The 19797-nt window shown below is 39.4% G+C and overlaps 1 protein-coding gene across 1 annotated transcript in view; it reads right to left on the bottom strand.

Moving 5' to 3' along the window:
- The window catches only part of ADAMTSL1 (ADAMTS-like 1), a 177763-nt gene that overhangs the window by 53199 nt on the left and 104767 nt on the right, over positions 1-19797 (bottom strand). The window contains exon 16 of the mRNA XM_010564475.1: positions 16141-16270. Within this exon, the coding sequence (XP_010562777.1) occupies positions 16141-16270 (130 nt within the window). The remainder of the gene's footprint in view (positions 1-16140; positions 16271-19797) is intronic.

Consider the following 19797-nt stretch of genomic DNA (forward strand, 5'->3'; position numbering starts at 1 on the left):
GGAAGGCTCAGAGAACTGCCCTTGAAGAAAGCAAAGCCAGGCAGAAACTAAAGAGACTGATTATGAAGAAAGACACCCTCAGGCTCCAAGCAGGATGGAGGCAGACAATGAAGAAAAGTTATGAAACATGTCAGCAGCATGAAGCAGAATTTGTGGAAGAAGCAGAGGAAAAACACTGACAGTCAATGGAAACTGCTCAGCACGTTTAAAATGCATCATGTTACTAAACACATTATGGAAATAATCATTCAAGGTTGTGCCATCCTACACTCACAGAACAATTCTAACTTCTCTATTTATTTTATAAAGTTGTTTTGAGCATTTGTTCCCTCCCTTTCACCGTAACACCCATAACAAATTGAAACAGCTAGTAGGTAAGAAATATTTTTTCCTCCCTAGATGATAACACTGATGGACCAAAAAGCCACATTGCTCCCCTTCTGTCCTTCATGTGGTGATGACATTCTCTGATTTTATAACAGGACAGGATATGTCCTGAGCACCACCATAAGAACTAATGACTCTGTTATTTGCTTTTAGACAACAGCCTTGGTTCTGCTAGTAGCAATGACAAAAATCTGTTTAACCCTTTCTAACAAGGAACACATCTTGCATACTGAGGTAGAAGTTGCCATGGTCACTTTCCAGGCTGTAATACACCGAAGGCCACTAAAGCCTAATACATGTACCGGGAGCTATTTAGCAGTGGAATAGGAGTGACATCTGGCAGCCAGTTAAACTAATCTGGAGTATGTTCTCCATATGAATGATCTTGGGGGAGAGGTCTTCCCAGATTTTCCCATAAAATTGTCAGTCAGAATTAATGTGGATATCAGCCACCCTTCAGTTTTGGCACAATCTAAAATAAGATATTTGAGTAGGTGCTGAAAAGAAGGTATTTTCTTATTTCAGAATCTATTTTGATACATGGTTAGCTGCCAGAGTTTCTTTTGTTCAAGAGATGGTAATAGCTGTTGCCTCCAGCAACTCATTGTTTGTTACTGGTATAACTGCACAATGTTTCTGTTGGCAGTTCACATCTTGGTGGCTAGCAGGCCACATAAACTCTTTGGACATCTTGGCTTCTGCCAAAGAGGGTGTCTGTTTCTTCTTCCAGAAAGAAATGCTTCAGTAAAGAGAAAGGATTTGTTTTTCCAGTGTTTGAAATTTCTGTTGCAGGTTGCATCTGTTGCCTTATCCATAACATCGGTTTGTTCACGATTCTTTCCAGCTGCTTTAAACAGGAGATTCCTTAGAGGTGCTCAGGAAATATGAGGTCAAATTCTCTCTTACCCTTGTACTTTCATAGTCCCCAGTGACTTTTATGTGCTTTCATGGATACAAAGTAAAGAATGTAGAATAGAGCAGAGACATGCAAAGTGGAGTAGGGATGTGCAAGTAACCAAAACCATAAATTATATGATTGGCAGAATTCCAAAGTCCTAAAAAACACAGAGAAGACCAATGATAATCTTACGGAATAGAATCACAGGGCTGTAGAATTATTTTATAATAGCTAAAGGTGCTTGCAAAACTTTGAACTAATATTATCCTACTAAATTTACAATTTAAACTACTTGTACTGTTGGAGATAATAATCCCTTTTATAAAAAAAACCCCGCTTTTCTGTAGTAACACAGTTTTACCCTTACTGTAGAGGGTTATGTGATGCTAATTGAAATAATTCCTGTCTTATTTCATATGGTCCTTATCTGTGCATTCCTCTGTCTCTTTTTGCTTTTGAGTGTTTTGGCCATACTGAACTGACTCTTCCAATGTGCATGGCATACAAAAAAGAATAATGCCATCATGTCCTGCATGCATCTGACACTACCAGAATTAAAATTCAAGTAGGAAATAATCCTATACTTAAAAAAGTGAATACAGTAGTTACGGGATCAAGCTAAGGGAACCTTGTGCAAGTGGAACTGGCATCTTTGTGAGCTGACTGTGGTTGTTGGTAAGGTACAAACTTCAGGAAAAATCTGCATACTTGCTAGTTTATAGCCCAGCTGAAAGTCATCGGTTTGGTACTTCCTGTATTGCTTCTCAGAGCCCAGTGAAGAGATTGCATGGTTTTCATCTGAAACATTTTTATCCCTCCTTCTTCCTCCTCTACTAGTGCCCAAAGCTATACTAATATGTAGCAACAAGGAAACAATGTCTTTTTTACAGCAGGGCTTTGGCACATCTGTGCCCCTAAACCCCTGGCTTGTCCTAACTCTAGATTTATCAGTTCATCAGTTGTCTGTCTCTGTCTCCTAAATACCTAGGTCGCGGTTATGTATTTAAGCACAAACTAGACTTTTAAAATATTTCAACTACTGTACTTCATAAAAAACAGAATTCAAAAGCTTTTCAGCCTCTGCAGAGGCTGACATACATACAATACATTGAATATTTGAACTGATTGAAGGAAAACTATATTAATACAAAACTACAGAGACATTTAGAGATGGCTAACAGAGAGGAATGTAATGGGGAAAAGGCAGTTCATAGGGCTGGGTGTGTTCAAATAGATATGTGTGTATTAGTGATACATGTATTATAATACACATATATGCATGTTTTTCAAATGAACATAAATGAAAACAAGTTTCCACTGCAAATGTATAGGGAGCAGAGGATGGTCCCAAAATATAGCTTATTTCAAGTATCATCACAAATCCAAAATACAAAACTGATCACAGAAACTTTTCACTTTCCAAATGAACAATCTCTTGCTTCCAATGGAATGTTGTGATGCCTTAGTAGTTTTTTTTTGGAGTTGGTGAAGTATATGGAGACATACGATGCACATGAAGATAGGCAAACTAAGCAGTGAACCTGATCTGACTGCTCAAGGCAATGCTTTTCCTTTAGGTTTTCTTATACACAGTGCTAAGGGTGTGGTCTAAAACTGGACATAAATTCATGAAAAGCCCAACCAACCAGAGCACTAAATTTCTTGCACTTCCAGGAACTATAAACTAACAAAGTGAATTAGTAATGGATGGATTTTTATGAACAGAAAAACACCAGTTAGGAAATCTGTCAGTTCATATTATGAATTAGACTAATAATCTGTAATATACTATTAATTTTAGGAATTAAAATTCTATTTTCTAAAGGGTCAATGAGAAACTGCAATTTTCTGGAACATTCTCATTAAATAAATTAGGCTTGACTAACCAGTGTTTATGCATGTGCTTAACTTCAGGTAGACAAGCAGTTTCCACAGTTAATCATTGTCAGTATGTTTTAAAACGTGAATATTTGCAGCTCCCATGAATAAAAGAAAGAGAACAATTGTGAAGCTCCAGTTGCCAAAAAAGGCCCAATAATCTGAAAATATTGATTTCTATCACAGCACAATTATTCTGAATCGTTAGTATAAGTCTAAAAATGTTACAGATGCCCTCAAAAAACAGCTTAACCATGCCTTTTCTAATAAGGGAAATTATCTTGACATGGTTAATAAAAATCTTGCCTGCGAAACCTAAATTAAACTTTATTATGTTATACTTTAATGAATTTTAAGTTTTGTAAGGGCCCATATACTTAATTAGCATATAGCCTGGACGTTTGTGATCAAGATGTTTAAAAGGAAAAGAAAAAAACCTTCTAACACAAGCATGAACTCCTAAATAGTTCTACACATTTAATTTTAATTAGAAATGAACTTTCCTTGTTTCTTGTGACAGGACAAAAAGTATCAATGTCATATTTTGCCCAAGCAGTTCAAGTGAAGAACTGAAGGATCAAGTGAGCAGGACTTTGTTCCTGGCTCTTCACTGAAATCCAGAGGTGATTGACACCAGAACTGCTGAAATGTGGGCTAGCCTGTGAGTATGTGAATACACCCTTTGAGTCCAATGGGAAGACTCAAGACCTCGGCTGGATCACACTCTTCTCCCATGTGTGTCTCAACTTCACATCTGCAAAATTGTAACAATACTTTTTTTTCTCTTGCGCTTCGTTCATGTTGTCTGCTTAGGTTGTGGTCCTACAGCAGGGATGATCTCTTACTTTGTCTTTATCTACTATCTAGCACAATGGGACTCTCAGCTTGACAGGAGCCTCTAAGCATCAACGTGTTATGAATAACAACAGGGACAACAATGCACTGTTGCCTCAGTTTTTATATGTCCCTCTCATTGCTACAAGAACTGGAGCCCATGTAATAATTCTGCTAGCTAGACAGACCAGATAGTAGCACCAGCTAGTAAGCAGCTACTCATGGCAGGAGAAGTTTCTAGAATTAAGAGTTGTTGTCCCAGCAGAGCCCCCACCCTTCAGAACAAAGCACTCTTGCACCCCATACTCAGTCTGGGAAAAAGTAAATGATGTAGGTAGAACTTGAAAAGTGTATAGTCTTTAGCCAAAGCACTATGGAGCCAACAGCTTTGGATCAGTCCCTATATGCACAGTATATATGGTAAAAACTGAAGTCTTCTAAGCTGTTAGGTGTTACAAGTAAAGAATATTTTCTAGAGATATATGATTTCATCCTGACAGAATCCCTTCAAGCACTGCCAAGAAAATTGAACACTGTACAGGAAAAGTAAACACCCTTCTACACAAAGACCTCCCAAACTAGTTCTAAAAAAAATGAAATTATTGTCATATTTCTGTGGTTAAACCATATGAAAGTGATACAAAAGAACTCTTCTTATTTCTAAAATAAACATTCATCAGTGTGGAGAGAGGTTTGCCTGGAATCATCTTACTTAACATCTGACACCTGCCTGCATAGAGACGTCCCTCAATGCACAAGGGCTGGGTGGCAGCTGTGTATATGTGCATGCAACAGACTAAGTAAATCACCTACTATGCCAATACTGGCTACCTCTTGTCCTCTGTCAACCTGTGTGTCCTCCATTGGACTCTGCAGACTAAGAAGTCTACTTGGAGCCCATACAACTCCCTTCATTTTCTGATATTGATCTGGAGCTAAGTTTGTGGCAAATCTTCCTGTTTCATAGGTGTGAAAGGCTTTCTTGAGACTCCTTTAGCAGATTTATTTTGGGTTGAGTCAGTATCCCCAGTGTCAGGTCTTAAATACCATCCAGAATGTGATCTTAAACATTGGACAGCAGAGACAGTTACTATCAATCCTGTTTGGGTAGCATACTTTCCTGCAGTGAAGCTACAGGATTGAGATGAGGACTCCCAGGTCAGTTCCTGGCTTTATAGTCAAACTAATGTCAAAGAAAGGGGCATAAAATCTAAGAATTTAACTACAACTGATTTTTCATTCAGCTGTTAAATCACTCACAGTAAAATCAGACTGCTCCTTTGAAATGAAGTGTGAGAGCTAAGACCTCCACTTAGGTGTTTAAACATGGACCTGAGTCTCTAGGAAGTGATCTTCCTACTGCGAGGGTTCAGTTCGTCTTAGAGAGAACATTACAAATATACATACAGCACACACACACCTCAGAGGAAAGCTGAGATTTAACTACACTTTGGAAAAGTTAATACTTGATTAAGAAATAAAAGTGAAAAGGCAAAGTACTTCTAAATTAGCAGCAGCAGCAGCAACAGAAAAATAATTCACGCTTAGTTGTTGTTGTTCAGTGCCAGCCTGTCAAAATCTGTTGTTCAGTATCACCAACGTGACAAGGGAGCTGAACAGGCAGGGAAGGTTTCAGCAGATTGCAAGGGAGATTGAGGTACTTTTCTTCAAAAAGCATCTTCCTTGCAAGTGAAGGGAGTCCATTAAAGAGATGTCTATGCAGCCAACACATGCAAGCAGATCAAAGGCTCAATGAGAATGCTCTGGGAGCTGACAGAAGTGGCCTGCATTCACTCTGTAGACTTATCGGTATCAATTAATATTGCAGCTCATTATAGCTGAATGTGGTGGGAGCCAATATTTATGTAACAGAGCCAAATACAGGAAAACAGAGGAGGAACTCAAAAGTCAGAGAAGAACAGAGGGTAAATGGAGTATGCAACAACTCTACAAATGGCAATTTTGGTTGCTGGAGTAACCTTCTGACATGCTTCAAGCAATAAATATAAGATTCCTTACAGTAAAAAAGTCTTGATGTCCCTTGAGTTGAAGGCAGTGGACATCATCAATTAGGGCAGGCCAGAAAAGAGCTTTTGTGTTTTTCTGCCAACCCTTTGAACAGTGTGAGGTTGTCTAGTGGGTCTTTTGGGGGACTACTGCAGATGCAGAATGCTTGAACCATAGAGGAACATGAAAAGACAACTTCAGGTAAGTGAACTGGTTTGGCAGAGAATTGGTTTGAATGATTAGCAGACATACTGGCTACTGAAAAGTACCTCACAAGAGACTTTTACTCTGTATGATAACTGTGGCACTGAGATAAATGATAGCAATGGCTGTCTTTGATATAGCTACACAGATCAGATTAGGCTTGATAGACAAATGAGTACCAGTTTTTGTCCCAAGTTTAGATTTGGGCTCATGCTTAAAGCAGCACTTCTAACAAGGAGGTTGCTCAATATTTTATGTGAGATACAATGAAAATAGGTCCTTGGTAGCCCCTTTCAAAAATTAAGAAAAGAAACAGTTGAGGAACAGAGTGAATTAATGGAAAGGTGGAAGGTGGTGAAGAAGCAATATAGAGCAGTTTGAGGAATAGGACAGAAATTGCACAAATTGCACTTGTAATGGTAGATGGCAGAAACCGAATGAGTAGTGCAGGAAGGAACTCACAGATTGGGAGCTACAGCAGAGCAGGATAATACCCCTTGCCCTAAACCCACATCGAAGTAATGCAAAAACATAAGAAAGCTAATTTATGAAATAAATTGTGCACATAAGTCTATGAAGCACTCTCATATGGTTCTTCTGCAAAGAAGCAGAGAGACAGTTTAACTCCCTGCTGCCCGTGACAGAGCTGCTTTATTTTGAATACTCTCTGACTCTTTTCACACTGGTGCTCTCCATGCCGGACTGGCTCATAAGCCAACACCTTTTCTTGGGTCTAACTTTATGCTATATGGAAAAAGTTAAAAAACAGCTGTTCCTGAAGGAGAAATCAACAAGCTTACAGGCACCAGAAGACAAACAAACAAAAAAAGTTCAGCAGGTGAGAAAGATGTGCAATGAACTGACTATTTGTAATCTGAAGTACCATCTAAAATGAAACATTTAAAAAATGAGACAGTTGAAAATGCATTTAGTTAGCATGGAAAGAATATATAAGAAACCTGACTTCACAACCTGTAAGATCAATATTAATGAACATGTGGTTTTGTCCCACAGAGTAACAAGACTCCCCTAAAATTTAAGGATGCCTTTGCTGAAATGATCAGTGCAGGAAAGAAGTAAAGGTGTTGTCACTGGATTGAAAGGACAAAGAAAGCAGAATAATGAATGAAACAGTGTTCAGATAACAGTGAGTGGGCTTAAGTAATTCTCTAGCAAGTCCAAGTTTTATGAGCAGTACTGCCACAAAACCAGCAGATAAGATGAGCTTCTTGCTGACCTGGCTGGCAGCATTGCAGGGATAATATTTTCATTAGGATGAACTGTTCCTGAACTATTTCACCAGTGCAGAAGGTACAAACAGTTTGTCTCTCAAAATCAGGCATACCAGGTTTCTCTCCAGTTTTTAAGTAGGGTAAGGGGAGAGCAGTTGAACTTAGCTATATATATCTGTATGGTGCTGTGACTGAAATTGGGAAAACTCCCAATTCCTGCTTATGTTTGAATTCCCTTCAATGCCCTTCTTGCAACATACTGTTAGTAAGGTAGTGCAAGAATTTTGTTCCAAGGGCACATCCAGATCCAATATTTCCTTTTTACTTTCCCTTTTGAGATGCTGAAACTTTGACTGATAATCTATTTAGTAACTCATTCACTCTTCTGCAACAAAAGATGTTTTTTCTCACATTGGCATACAGAGATCCAAACATGCAGAGGCTCTTGACACAGAGTGAGGAGGCTCTAAACTCATGTTACACCCATAAATAACCAAAACAAGCATAGTAAGATACTCAGATTCATGGAAGTATCAACCAAGATCTGATTCTGACTCAAAAAAGGAAAAGTTATTACATTCAAAGTGATGATGTCAGAAAAGTTACTATGTATATAGGCAAACTTGTACTAAACCATTTCATATCTCCACCCTAATAGTTATATCAATACAGGTTTGAGTGCAGAATCCACAGACTACAGAATGGCGACTTAATACATTTCTCCTCTAACTTTTCCTGAGTGAGAAACTGGCTTCTTGGATCTTGGAGAAAATTACTTCAGATAGTACAGATTGCTTCCTCATGGGAAGGGGAATGAACTTGTCTGACGTATCTGAACACCTTTGTTGAGATCAGGAACCACAGCAATGTAACTATTATAATTAAAAAAACCCCACCAAACCAACCCCAAACCTCCATCCAATATAGTTATAACAATACAAACCTGTGGATCCACTGGGTCTTAAGTAAATGCATTGCTGTTCACCTCTGTGTGAGTAGTTAAAGTCTTTCCCAAGGCTGTGAATGACTAAGATCTACTAGCAGCTGGTTACAGTGTGGAATATGTCATCTTAGTCATATTTCTAATGGGTAACTGCACACCACAAACTCTACTCCATCAGTGAGACCTTCAATGGTTAACAGTGTTAGCAGAGAGGCCAGAGGAATGGAGATTACATAATTGAAAATAGAAACTTTCATGGACAAAAACCAGGAGGGTTTGCTGTGCTTCTACAGATGTGACAGACCAACTTGACAGATACAGAACTCTTTGTTTAATCAGTCTGTCTCCTTCTATAGGTACTTAATTCACTCCAAATTGAATGGAAAGGAAGGTGCCTCCTCCATTTATTTCATCTGTGAATCTTTCTCATTTAAGTATGGCTCAGAACTGTACAGTACATTTTCAGCAGTTAGGGCCATATTTTTATTCTCCTTTTACATACTTTACCCTTTCATCTGTAAAGGTTTATTGGTTTGAAAGTATTGGGTATTCCTCATACTACTACTATAATAAGTTACTTCAACAGTACTGTAAATGGAAGATATAATGGTGCTCTTAGTTTCACCCCTTTTTAAAGGAAGTGATGACACATAGTAAAATCAACCATTTATAAGACCCTGTAGCTTATTTCACAGGTTAATGCTGCAGTGAAAATGTTAATCCCGGCCATTATGCTACAAAATATTTGACTTAACTTCATAGCTGGCACAAGAGCAAAGACATGCTCTTTATTGTCACTGTTGGGAAAGCTCTCCTTTGGGAGTGAAATCCTGCTGTTGACATAGTAAATTAATACTCAAGAAAATTGAGAATACATTTAGAGAAAAAAAAAGAATTAGAAGTTAACATAAGAAATGCTGAAGTGAGAGCGTATTTGTTCAAAATACTGAAAAATATCAAGTGGTAGTGAATATAAAGTTCTGGTTATCACAGGCATTAGAGAAGGGTGGAGAGAAGTGGACTGTATTAAGGTGACTAAAACTGGAAAACTAACAGTGCCAGGAAAAAAAAAAAGAAAAGAGAAATTGACCTCTGCAGAGGGACTCACTAAGTCCCTACCATGACTTTACGCTCATATTCATCACAAGCCAAACTATAAAAAACCTGTGGTAGGGCATGGTGAGATTTTTTCAACACCATGGTGTACTAACTTGGCGAAACTTGTGACCTGGAGATTTGTGTAGAGGAAAATAAAGTATCTAAGTATATAGGATTCTGTATAAGAAGTGCGATCTACCTTTCTTTGAAGTAAGAAGGAAATACGGTGTACGTTATCAAAAACAGTATTTATAATTGCAATCTAATATTTTATGAACATAATAGTCCCAACAGAATATAAGCTGAAATGGAGGAAAATGTCTATGAGTGAAATCCTATCTAATGAAGGAACCATCATATTATTTAAAAAGCAAAATGGCTGGGGAAGAGGTCTGAAATTTTAAACTAGAAGAGCTGGAGGCAGTATGGGATGGAGACTCCAGAGCTGCTCCACTGACCCTGGTAACTTGCAAGTTGCTTTGCTTCACATTTAGATGTGACACACATGGCTGAAAAGGACCACTCCCTGTGGGTCCCCTTGGTGACTTCAATGTAACTGCTGTTGAGTAAGAGATACCAAGGAGCATGCAGTTACTGCTCCACCACAGGCAATGCATCCAGTGAGAAAGTGGAAGAGTGGGCTGTCAGACACATCTTGGACAATCTGTTAACAACTGGAGAGGGTACAAAGGGGGAGATTACATTATAAAAAAGGGGAGAGAAAGATAAATGTTTTAGGTCACAGATTAATACATTTTAAGGCCAGGGTGTTATTACAGTACTGCAGGGTAGGCATGCAGGTAGTCCAGGTATGGCATAACTGAGCTGCCTAGGGACAGCAGCCTATTAAGATGTCTTTGAACAGTCCCATCTTTAGCAAAGTAAACCTAGACAAAAAATAGGATTATGATTCTCTCACTGAGCCCATGACTCCTGTTTTAGCTGTGTCTCAACCTAAAGGCTTCAAATAAGGGTGAATTTACCTTGTCTGACAGCATATTCCTTCTAATGTCTGATTCTCCAACCTACTCCATTAATGGTTCAAGCTGTGGCCCGTGATCCTAGGAGGCTCTGTGGGCTACATCTTAAGAGGCTGTCAAAGATATTCTCAATGCACTTCAGTTCAAAATAGACTGAAATACACCCCACTTAAAGAAATTCTGAGGTTTGTGAGGTGTTGAAAATCTTTCTGTAGCACAAAGAGACAGTAAAACCATCATTGCCTCATTAACGCTAATTCTAACTTACACTTCTGAGAAAAGACTGCAACAAATCAAGAACTGGTATCTACTGCAGTACAGCCTTACTGGCAGGATCTGTAGACTTGCAAATCTTTTAACCTTTTTCATGAGCTAGACAGATGCTCTAATATTTCACCTGAGCAATGCAAAATACATATGCATTGATACCCTCCCACACACAGAGGTCACCTTTAATGGATTAGGGAAAGCTCTGGCCTTTCCACACACATTCAATTCATTTCAGATTGCTGATGGGAGCACATCATACACTAAGTCTGACCTACCAGCAACCTAATGCCTCACGTCTCCAAATGCATCGAAAAACATGTTGACTTTTTTTTCTCCTTTATAGTTAGACTTCATCTGGGAAATGAAACAGAGCAAAACAGATAGACAATACTGCATTCACCAAATTAACGTTAAAATAATAACAGATAATTTATTGCATAAACACAAACCAAGCAGATGCAGGAGAAAAAAAAAAAAGAAGAAAAGGACAAGAAAAAGGAGATACTGTGCAATGAGCTAGATCCTAGCCTAACTCAGGCTATCTTGACCCTTCAGTCAGGTATCAGGATGGCTGTTTCGTATCTTTTCTTGCTAATAACAGAGGCTTGAAGGAGTAAAGGGAGAGTGTTACGGTGAAATCCTATGCTATTCTTAGAACCGTCTGCTTTTCCCTCACTGTTTTTTGAGGGTTTGTAGCATTCAGCTGTTCTTTGTTCTGCAGGAATAAAAGTTCAGTTTTGAAAATACACAAGAACAAAGCTGTAGAAATTGCCTGGAATTTCCTCCATTTTCAGCCATCTGGCTTTCATTGCTTTGCTTCTCTCTCCAGTCCTTCATACATGTTTACCAAATTTTTTCAACATGCATTGACCCAGCTATTGAGCAGTTATAATTAATAACACAGTTACAACATTCTCTTTCACCCATTTGGTAGAGTCTGTTGGCTCACCACGAGGTGCTCACACTGTTGCTGTTATAAACAAGAGCAATTATATCTGATTAGATGATGACTGCCGCTGTATTTTGGGTTGGGGAGGCTGAGGAAAAGACACATTTTGGATGCGAGTCATTTTGTTGTTGAAAACAGTAAAGCAGACATTAAAACAAGTTTTTTCTGATTGTTTCTGGAGTAATTTAGTATACAAACATAGCAATTAGCAAATCTGAGTGATCTTCCCTTTCATTTTTTGAGCTTAGAGAAGAAAATTCTAGACATTGAACATTCTGCATTTACTTCTGGAAAGGCTGTGCTCTGCTCAAGTACTGCCATGTAATTTTGGAAGTGGTATAACTTGACTGACACAAATTAAGTAACTGAATGACTGAATTAAAATTATCATAGTCTTCATTCCTCTCTTTCCTGGAGAAAGCATGTTGGGTCTCCCAGTACATTAAAACAGGCTATATCCTTTTCATAGAAATATCAAACAAGGGCATACCAAGTTAATGATATGAAATTTTACTCTGTACCTACTGTGCTGCAAATCAGTTATTATCTCCTAACTTAGCAATCAGCTCCACAGCATTTCACTAATTCTTAGTTCAGTGCAAAATGGGAATTTTTGTTGTATTGTTTTCCAGGACAAAAGGGACTGGGCTCTTTTTCTGCTATTGTTCTTGAAGTGATAAGCAAAAAACTCTCAACAAAGTCTGAAACCACAGGAAACTCAGCTGCTTTGGGATTTGAATATGGATGAAATCCTCCAATTTTTGTGCGCAAGTCTTCCTGGTTCTTCTTTCTTCTGTAAGAATTTTAAGCATGAGATTTTGCTGACTCCATAGAGCTATGAATATTTGAAGACAGATTTCTGTGGTTTAGTTCTGTCTCTCTTCAATGGACTCAGAATGTGCTAAGATATTAAGCCAGAATTTCAATGGAAATTATAAAGATCTCAGTTGCTATACAAACACCATAATCTTTCAGTGCTTTCATAAATTGGAAGTATTGCCAGTATATTCTAGTTTTTACTATATTTTGTTCCAGGAGAGACGACAGCAATGAAGAATAGAAGAGGATGAGGATGTCACAGACTAATTTCAAGGTGAAGCATGAAGTGAGTAGTGAAGTCTTCCAGTTTATCCACATTTATTCTCAGCAGGGAGCAAAAAGAACAGCAACAGTGAAGATCCCTTTAGCATCATTCTTCTTAAGTGTCCAAAAAGAATGATGAAACAAAACCAGAATGAAATTACTCTTCACCGAGTACTTCTACAGTATCTGTCTTGAGGTGTATGCCTTCTGACTGTCCAGAAAGGCTGACAAGATTCTGTGGTTCAATGCTTCTGTTTATCTGTATTAAACCAGGTAAACCAATTATTGACCAAGAGGGGCTTACATGACTAGCCCTTTGAGAGGCTACAGAGAATGCTACATGTAACCAAAAGTGCCTGCAGCAGAAGCAACACTGAGCTTGGAAGTTGTAATTTTTAAATGTTCTCCCTCTTAAGCTAAACAAGATCTTGAACTGTATTAAATTTAGACATACACACTAAATTCTAAGCATGCCGGGCTGTTTCGGTTCAAGAAACATCACTGGAATAATTTCTCTAAATATATTAGGAGGGAATTTTCTTTCTCTTGGGCAAGACTTCTCAACTTTTTATTCATGCTGTGGACAACATTCCCTTGTCTACTGAGACATTCGTCACTGTCTCAGTTGCCTTTTCAGCAGACTGTCTCCTCTACCCACCACAACTGCATGCTCCAACAGTCACTTACACATCAAGGACATTTTAGAAAAGTGGTTTTTATATTTTTAGCTTCTTTTAATGCACTTTAGCAGCTGGAAAACAGAGAGAAGAGCCAACACTGTGAGACCAGCCAGCTTTCTCTATAAGCTGTCAGTGAAAGCTCTGGGAAATATCAATGGTTCACAGATTGCATTTTGGGAACTTCTGTATGTTCACAGGCACAGTGTATTACAAGTTATGGGCTTGTCAGTCAATAGCAGTACCTTCATCAGCATTCAGAAGAACAGGATTTTAGCCTAAATTTGCATCAGATTCCTGGATCAAGATATCTTAAATTAGAATCCTGAAGCATTTTCTGATTAAAACAAAGAGAAACCCCTAAAATTTTTTTTTTTTTTTTCCTTTTTTTTTTTTTTTTTTTTTGGTCATGTGTTCTCTTTGGAAGTCTTAAGACTGTTGGAATTAATGATTATAAAGCAATAAACTTTATACACTAAATACTATCAGTTTAATTAATATACCATTGTGTTTAATACAGTGGCATTAGTAGATGCAGCACTTCAGAAGCTTGCAGGAATTAAGAAGTTATCCTGTCACAGCCTGCCTGGGAGACACATCAACTTTCTTTCCTGCCCCTCTTTCCATGAGCCATGCTGCCTGCTGTCTGCAGCCCTCAGTTTTAGGCCTCCTTGCTCTTTCCAAAGGAGCCATTTTGCAGAACTTGTGCTGTTCTTCATCCTGTGCCACTTATATCTCTGCAGACAGGCAATTTCCTCCAGACTGTGGCGACGGGAGGGACAAAGGTATATACAGGGAAGGGAGTCATTTCCCCTTTTCTCAGTTGCAGACCTATGGGTGGATGAAAGCTTCTTAATCTCCCCTTGCTGCCTCATTCCCCTTTCAGCTTTGCTTCACAGCCTGATTCTCACCTACAGTACAATCATCTTGTAATCCATGGAATGAACTACTTGCCCAAGGTTGCTTTAAACTAGCTCTGCTCCAGTAGCAAGGTTACCACAGTGGTATGGATTATCACACAGACTAATTCAAAAAGTATTCACCCAATTTCTCAGACCACTTTTGTAACGGAACTCACATAAATACTGGCCTATATGAGCATGCCTTATTTTTTCTCTACCAATGAGTATTTATTTTCCATCTCAGAATTGATGGGTGGTCAATTTCCTACCATGCACTCTCAGCTCCAGTGATGCTGCTACCTATCAATTACAGTGAGATTTCCACATACAAATTTCTTTTCAAGCATTAGTATAATATTTGTGTGTTATTGCCAGTAATACAGACAATTTATCAAAATCAGGGTTGCAATATCCTCATACGCAATTCTTGTAACGCTTTGGTGAAATGTGTCATTTGGCTCTGCTTCTCACAGACTCAAAATTCTGATCATCCAATCAAACCATTATTTCTGTCTTTATGATTCTTGGGTGCTGGCCATATTTGATGCCATATTTGATTTTTAATGTGAAACTTCTCCATGTACCCAAAATCTACTAATATTCATAACAATATGTGTCTGTATAGCCTGCTGTCATATAAAGCATACATACACCTACCAATATACGCTCTAAGGAATATCTACAAACCAGACAGCGCTGAGTGTTTTAAATAGTCTGAAGTTATAAATCAATGTATTTCAAATCTGCTGCACTACCAGAAGAGATTAAATGCACCTCTGGTGCTGGGAATAAAGACAATATGTATGCAGTACATCTTGAAGTCCTGACAGGCCCAGGTCTATTTAAATAAACCATGGGAACCTCATGACAGCTATTTTCTGTTGTGGAGGGTACAGATGTGAATTTCTGCACACAAATACCTGCTCTTTTTAGGGTCAGGATTGTGGAAGCTGCCTGAGCCCAGGGAGAAACAGGTTCTGCAAAGCCTTTTGTGGGAGGTTGGAGAAGTCTCCTTAAACTTTACACAACTCTGGGTAAAGTTAAGCCAATCCATAAACTGTGTGCCTCCAGGACCTAAGTGGGCAAGCGGTATGAAGTTTGCCCTTTGGTTTTACCATCACTTTGCACTTCCCGGTCAATAAGACTGTGATGTGGTGTGAAAAGACTGTTAGCCCCTGCAGTCTGAGAAAGACCATGTGTGAGGCAGTGCATGCCTCCAGACCAGAAGGCCATTGAGTCTGCAGTCACGACTTAATTAAAATTCTTTACTTCATACTGCTAGTCTTGTTTAAATGGCTCTGGGCAACATACTGGACTACAATCATGCACAGTTGTGAATTTGTTTTGCTTTTGTCATGGATTTCTCAAAATCCATTAAATGATGTCTGGACAAGAAGAAAGAGCCCTGGCCCAGGTATCCTCACCTGCAATAACAACACTGACCTGGCTGTGCCGATCCGCTACCTTATGCCGCAGCAGAGTTTCACTCACGCACATCACTTCTGCTCAATTCACGTCAGTTAAAAGGAGTTCCAGGAGGAGTGACACAGATCTGCTGCGCCCAGGCAGCTGAGTCTGTGGTACTGCAACCTGGGGAGCCACCTCATACTCTTGTTTGCATGTTTTACTCCTGTACTTCAGCAGTCATTTCAGCACGCCCAGTTCCAAGCATCCCTGGCTCTGAACATCTCAGATTCATGGGCAGCTTGAAGATCAGTTTCTCAACTTCATCAGTGATCACATCTCTCTTAAATCTGGAAAGAAACATATGCCTGGCGGTAAGACATAAGAAGCCTACCTTGGGGGGCAGGGGTCCAGGCTACAGGCTTTCAGTAGCTGTGGAGGACGGCGGCTGGTTACACACAGTGTCTCGTCCACAGTCTCCCTGGTTTGTTTGTTCAGGCAGGTCACCACAGCCTCCTGGACACCTGCACACAACAACACATGGTCACAGCCAGCTTTCTGTACCGGAGGGGCAGCCAAGGGCAGAGATGGACCCGGCGGGGCCAGCGGGGCTGTGTTGGGGCTGCAGCATGTGGGGAAGCACAGCCTCACACCCAGGGCTGCCACCTCAGGGGCTGCAACCCTGGCTGCAGAGAGGGAGGAGGTTGCTTCCTGCACAGCAGTGAGGTGTTTGCTGTCCACATCCAAGTGCTCTGCCTGATGGTCTTTGAGGAGTACGGCAAGAATGTCTACCAAAGGGGGATGTCTCTTGGCACAGTGTACCTGACTGAGTAGGGAAAATTGCTGTTCCTTTTCTCCCTTCCACTGGGAAAAGCCTTCATCTGTAACTCTTGCAACTGTCCTGGCACAGTCATATATTGCTTACTGCACCTTTTGTATTCTGTTCCCCAGCCACCTGGGAGATGGCCTGATCAAAACACTGAGTGGGATGCTGGGCTTTTACTTGGCCTTGCTTTCAGTCTCACTATGTGTCTCAGCTGCAGTGAAAAGTTCGTAGGTTCATCCACCACTTACCTTCCCTGGACAGAAAATTGTCCAGTGCTCTCTAGTGACTCATCCTTTCACTATGGGTGCAATGAGGCTGTTTATTTGCCAGTCAAACAGGCTAAGATGTGAAAATGGCCTTGACTTCAGCATGCTGTATTTTAAGTAACAGTATGATTGCTATACTTGCAAAAGTGAAGTAAAACAAGGTCAGACAATTCAGCTGCTCTCAGTTACTCTTCCGCATCCACAGACCTGCACCTAAACTGAAGATGCAAATCTGCAGGGTGTATCTGAGAGCTGGGACAGAACAAGGGTAGCTGTTGGGATTGAGAGAGAAGCCGGAAGATTTGGCGATTATGTTTTAACTCAGGAAATCCTTGGTGATACCAAATTCCTTATGTGCTCTTAGGCATACCAGTTACTTTGTCTGCTATTCCTAAGAGTAAGGTAGGAATATTACAGGTTTTTTGGGTCACAAGGTTAGAAAGCTAGAAAATCAGGGATTGCAACACTACATGCCACAGGAAAGAGTACTTGGTGAGAGAGGATCTACTTCTTCCCCAGGGGGTCTGAGGATAATAATTGGCATGAACTTCCTAAAAATCTAATCCACAGTGGTTCAAACAAAGTGGAAGTATGCTTTTTATATTCATCCCTACTTCCTGAGTTAGGACAAGATTAGCTGAACTCATAACAATTGCATCATCTTCTCAAACCCAACAATTAGTTTTCCAAAATATCTCACAATGTTTTGAAGACACCAATGTTTATAGAAAAGTATAGTGTTGGAAGAGCTTGAACAGCTCCAAGAGCAGTGTAACAGAACTGACAATACCTTTTACTGTTTCTAATGCCAGAGCACATGTTGTTAGGCAAACAATAATATCATTATTCAACAGGACCAAAGTGCTGCAACTCATCAAAGTTCCTGTACTCCTGAAATTATTCATGGATTCATTCCCCTTATTCTCAGTAGAGGCTGAAGAGAGGCCCACAGCAAAGTGGCATGTTGAGCAATTTATTGGGTCTTATGTGTGCAAGCTAGTTCAGGGCATGCCTATGACTCAAGGATAGGCAGTGTCTCCACTGTACTCAAGGTGGTGCAAAGAAGAAAGAAATTTGACATTTTTGGATGTGGACATCAACATCAAAATTACCAAAGTCCCTGAAGTCAGCCAACGTTGTTGTGGGTTTCCTTCTTTACAAGGTGGCCCTGTATTTTCAAGCCATTTTGCTATTCAAGTAATCTCCCGAAAGACTTAAAATAAGTTATAAAAAGGATAGCCCACTGAAAGAATAAAACAAATGGTAGTGATTTATTTCTAGGAAAGTAAACCAATTAAATATTTATACATAAACAATATGTTCTCTATCCGGTCATGTTCAGTATCTTTCCAGCTCAGTCATTTTTCTGTTCAGCATGTTATCATATTGTGTACAGCAAACAGAGGCACATGGATTCCCCAGGACAGACTGCTCCTGGCTGCAGAACAGAGGTGGCTCACTACCTGATGGGAAATGTCACTGTGTTCAAGTTACTGGTGTCTACTTTGCATTGATCATTTGTGCAGGCCTGACAGCAAGACCAATCTGATGAAGCCAGGAGAGAAGGACTGCTAATCCACAGGTATGGAAACCAGGAAAGTACTGTTAACTCTGTGGAAAGAAACCACCAAGTCCTGCCACATGCTGGTGACATCATTCTGTTTCCTAGGGATACAGCTTGTTTACCATCTGTATATGTTGGATGTTTTTCTTTTCAGATCAAAATTTTGTAAACTGCTCCACAGCTTCAGTTTCTCTGCACTGAAGTATGTCACTAATGAGCTCTTGACTAATGGTTATCAATTACCTTTAACAATTCTGCATTGCCTGTTTCAGTGCTGACTATCCAAAAGTGATTTGACTGCAAGGTCTTGAATTCAGCCTTTTCTCCATTTTTCAGACTGATGGTTTTGTTTTATCAAATTCATATAGCTAAGCTCTGATACTGCTGCTTTTCACTCTTCAGTATTCAACGTGCCCCAAACCTCCCAATAAGTTCATTCCCCATGCTTATTCCTGTCACCTAAGTAATCTCTGATTGTATTTCCAATAATTTTAGTCTATCCCACCAGCCTTCTACTCTGCTCATTATAATTTCCTTACAGAGGTCCTTACAACTTTTTACCTTTTAAAGGTACTGCTAGAACCAGTAATCTTGCCTGACATGCTGTCAGGGTATTGAAGTAAAAGGCTCCTACTTGAATTTAACAAGTCTGTGGTTGCTACACAATGTATTGACACAGTTTCTGGCTCTAATACTAAGTGACTTAAAAAAAACAACAAACAAAAAACCTGGCTTGTTCCAGCAGCAAACAAATGTGCTCAGAATCACTTTCTTCAGCTTATCCTAGAATCTCGCACTGAGTATATCTCAGCATAGTGATTACATCTGCCTCTCTGTTTTTGATAGGTCAATTCGGCAAATGGTTATAAGCTTTAAATTGAAGATGGATCATTGAATATTTAGAGAATATACAGACTTTTGGTTATCCGTCAGAAGTTCCATGGAACAGAGATAATTAAAAGAAAGTATATGAACTTCAGGATGTTTATTTGCCAAGTAACTGAATTCTAAACACTATTTACTGCACGATATTACCAGAACAAAAAGCTGTCTGTTTTAAAATTGCTTCCCCTGAAAAAAAAAAATCAGTTCTCAATAGGAAATCACAGTATAAAAGGGTGTAAGGGTGGGACATGAATCTAGGCAGTTTAAGTTCACTTTCAAAATACCATCAAATGAGATTTTCTGTGTTTATATCTACCAGAATAGAATAATTGTTACATGATATCTGATGACAGCTCTGGGAAATATAGCCACTAACGGCAGACTAAATGACTAACTAATTCCTTCTGGCTGCTACTTCTGGGAGGTGAAAGGTTACTTCTGCATCTATCCAATTTCTTCTCTTGAGACTCCAAAACCAATAAAATTAGTTTGACCGTTCTTGCACCTATG

The sequence above is a fragment of the Haliaeetus leucocephalus genome, unplaced genomic scaffold, assembly GCF_000737465.1.
Source record: "Haliaeetus leucocephalus isolate CR32 unplaced genomic scaffold, Haliaeetus_leucocephalus-4.0 Scaffold180, whole genome shotgun sequence".
Lineage (NCBI taxonomy): Eukaryota > Metazoa > Chordata > Aves > Accipitriformes > Accipitridae > Haliaeetus > Haliaeetus leucocephalus.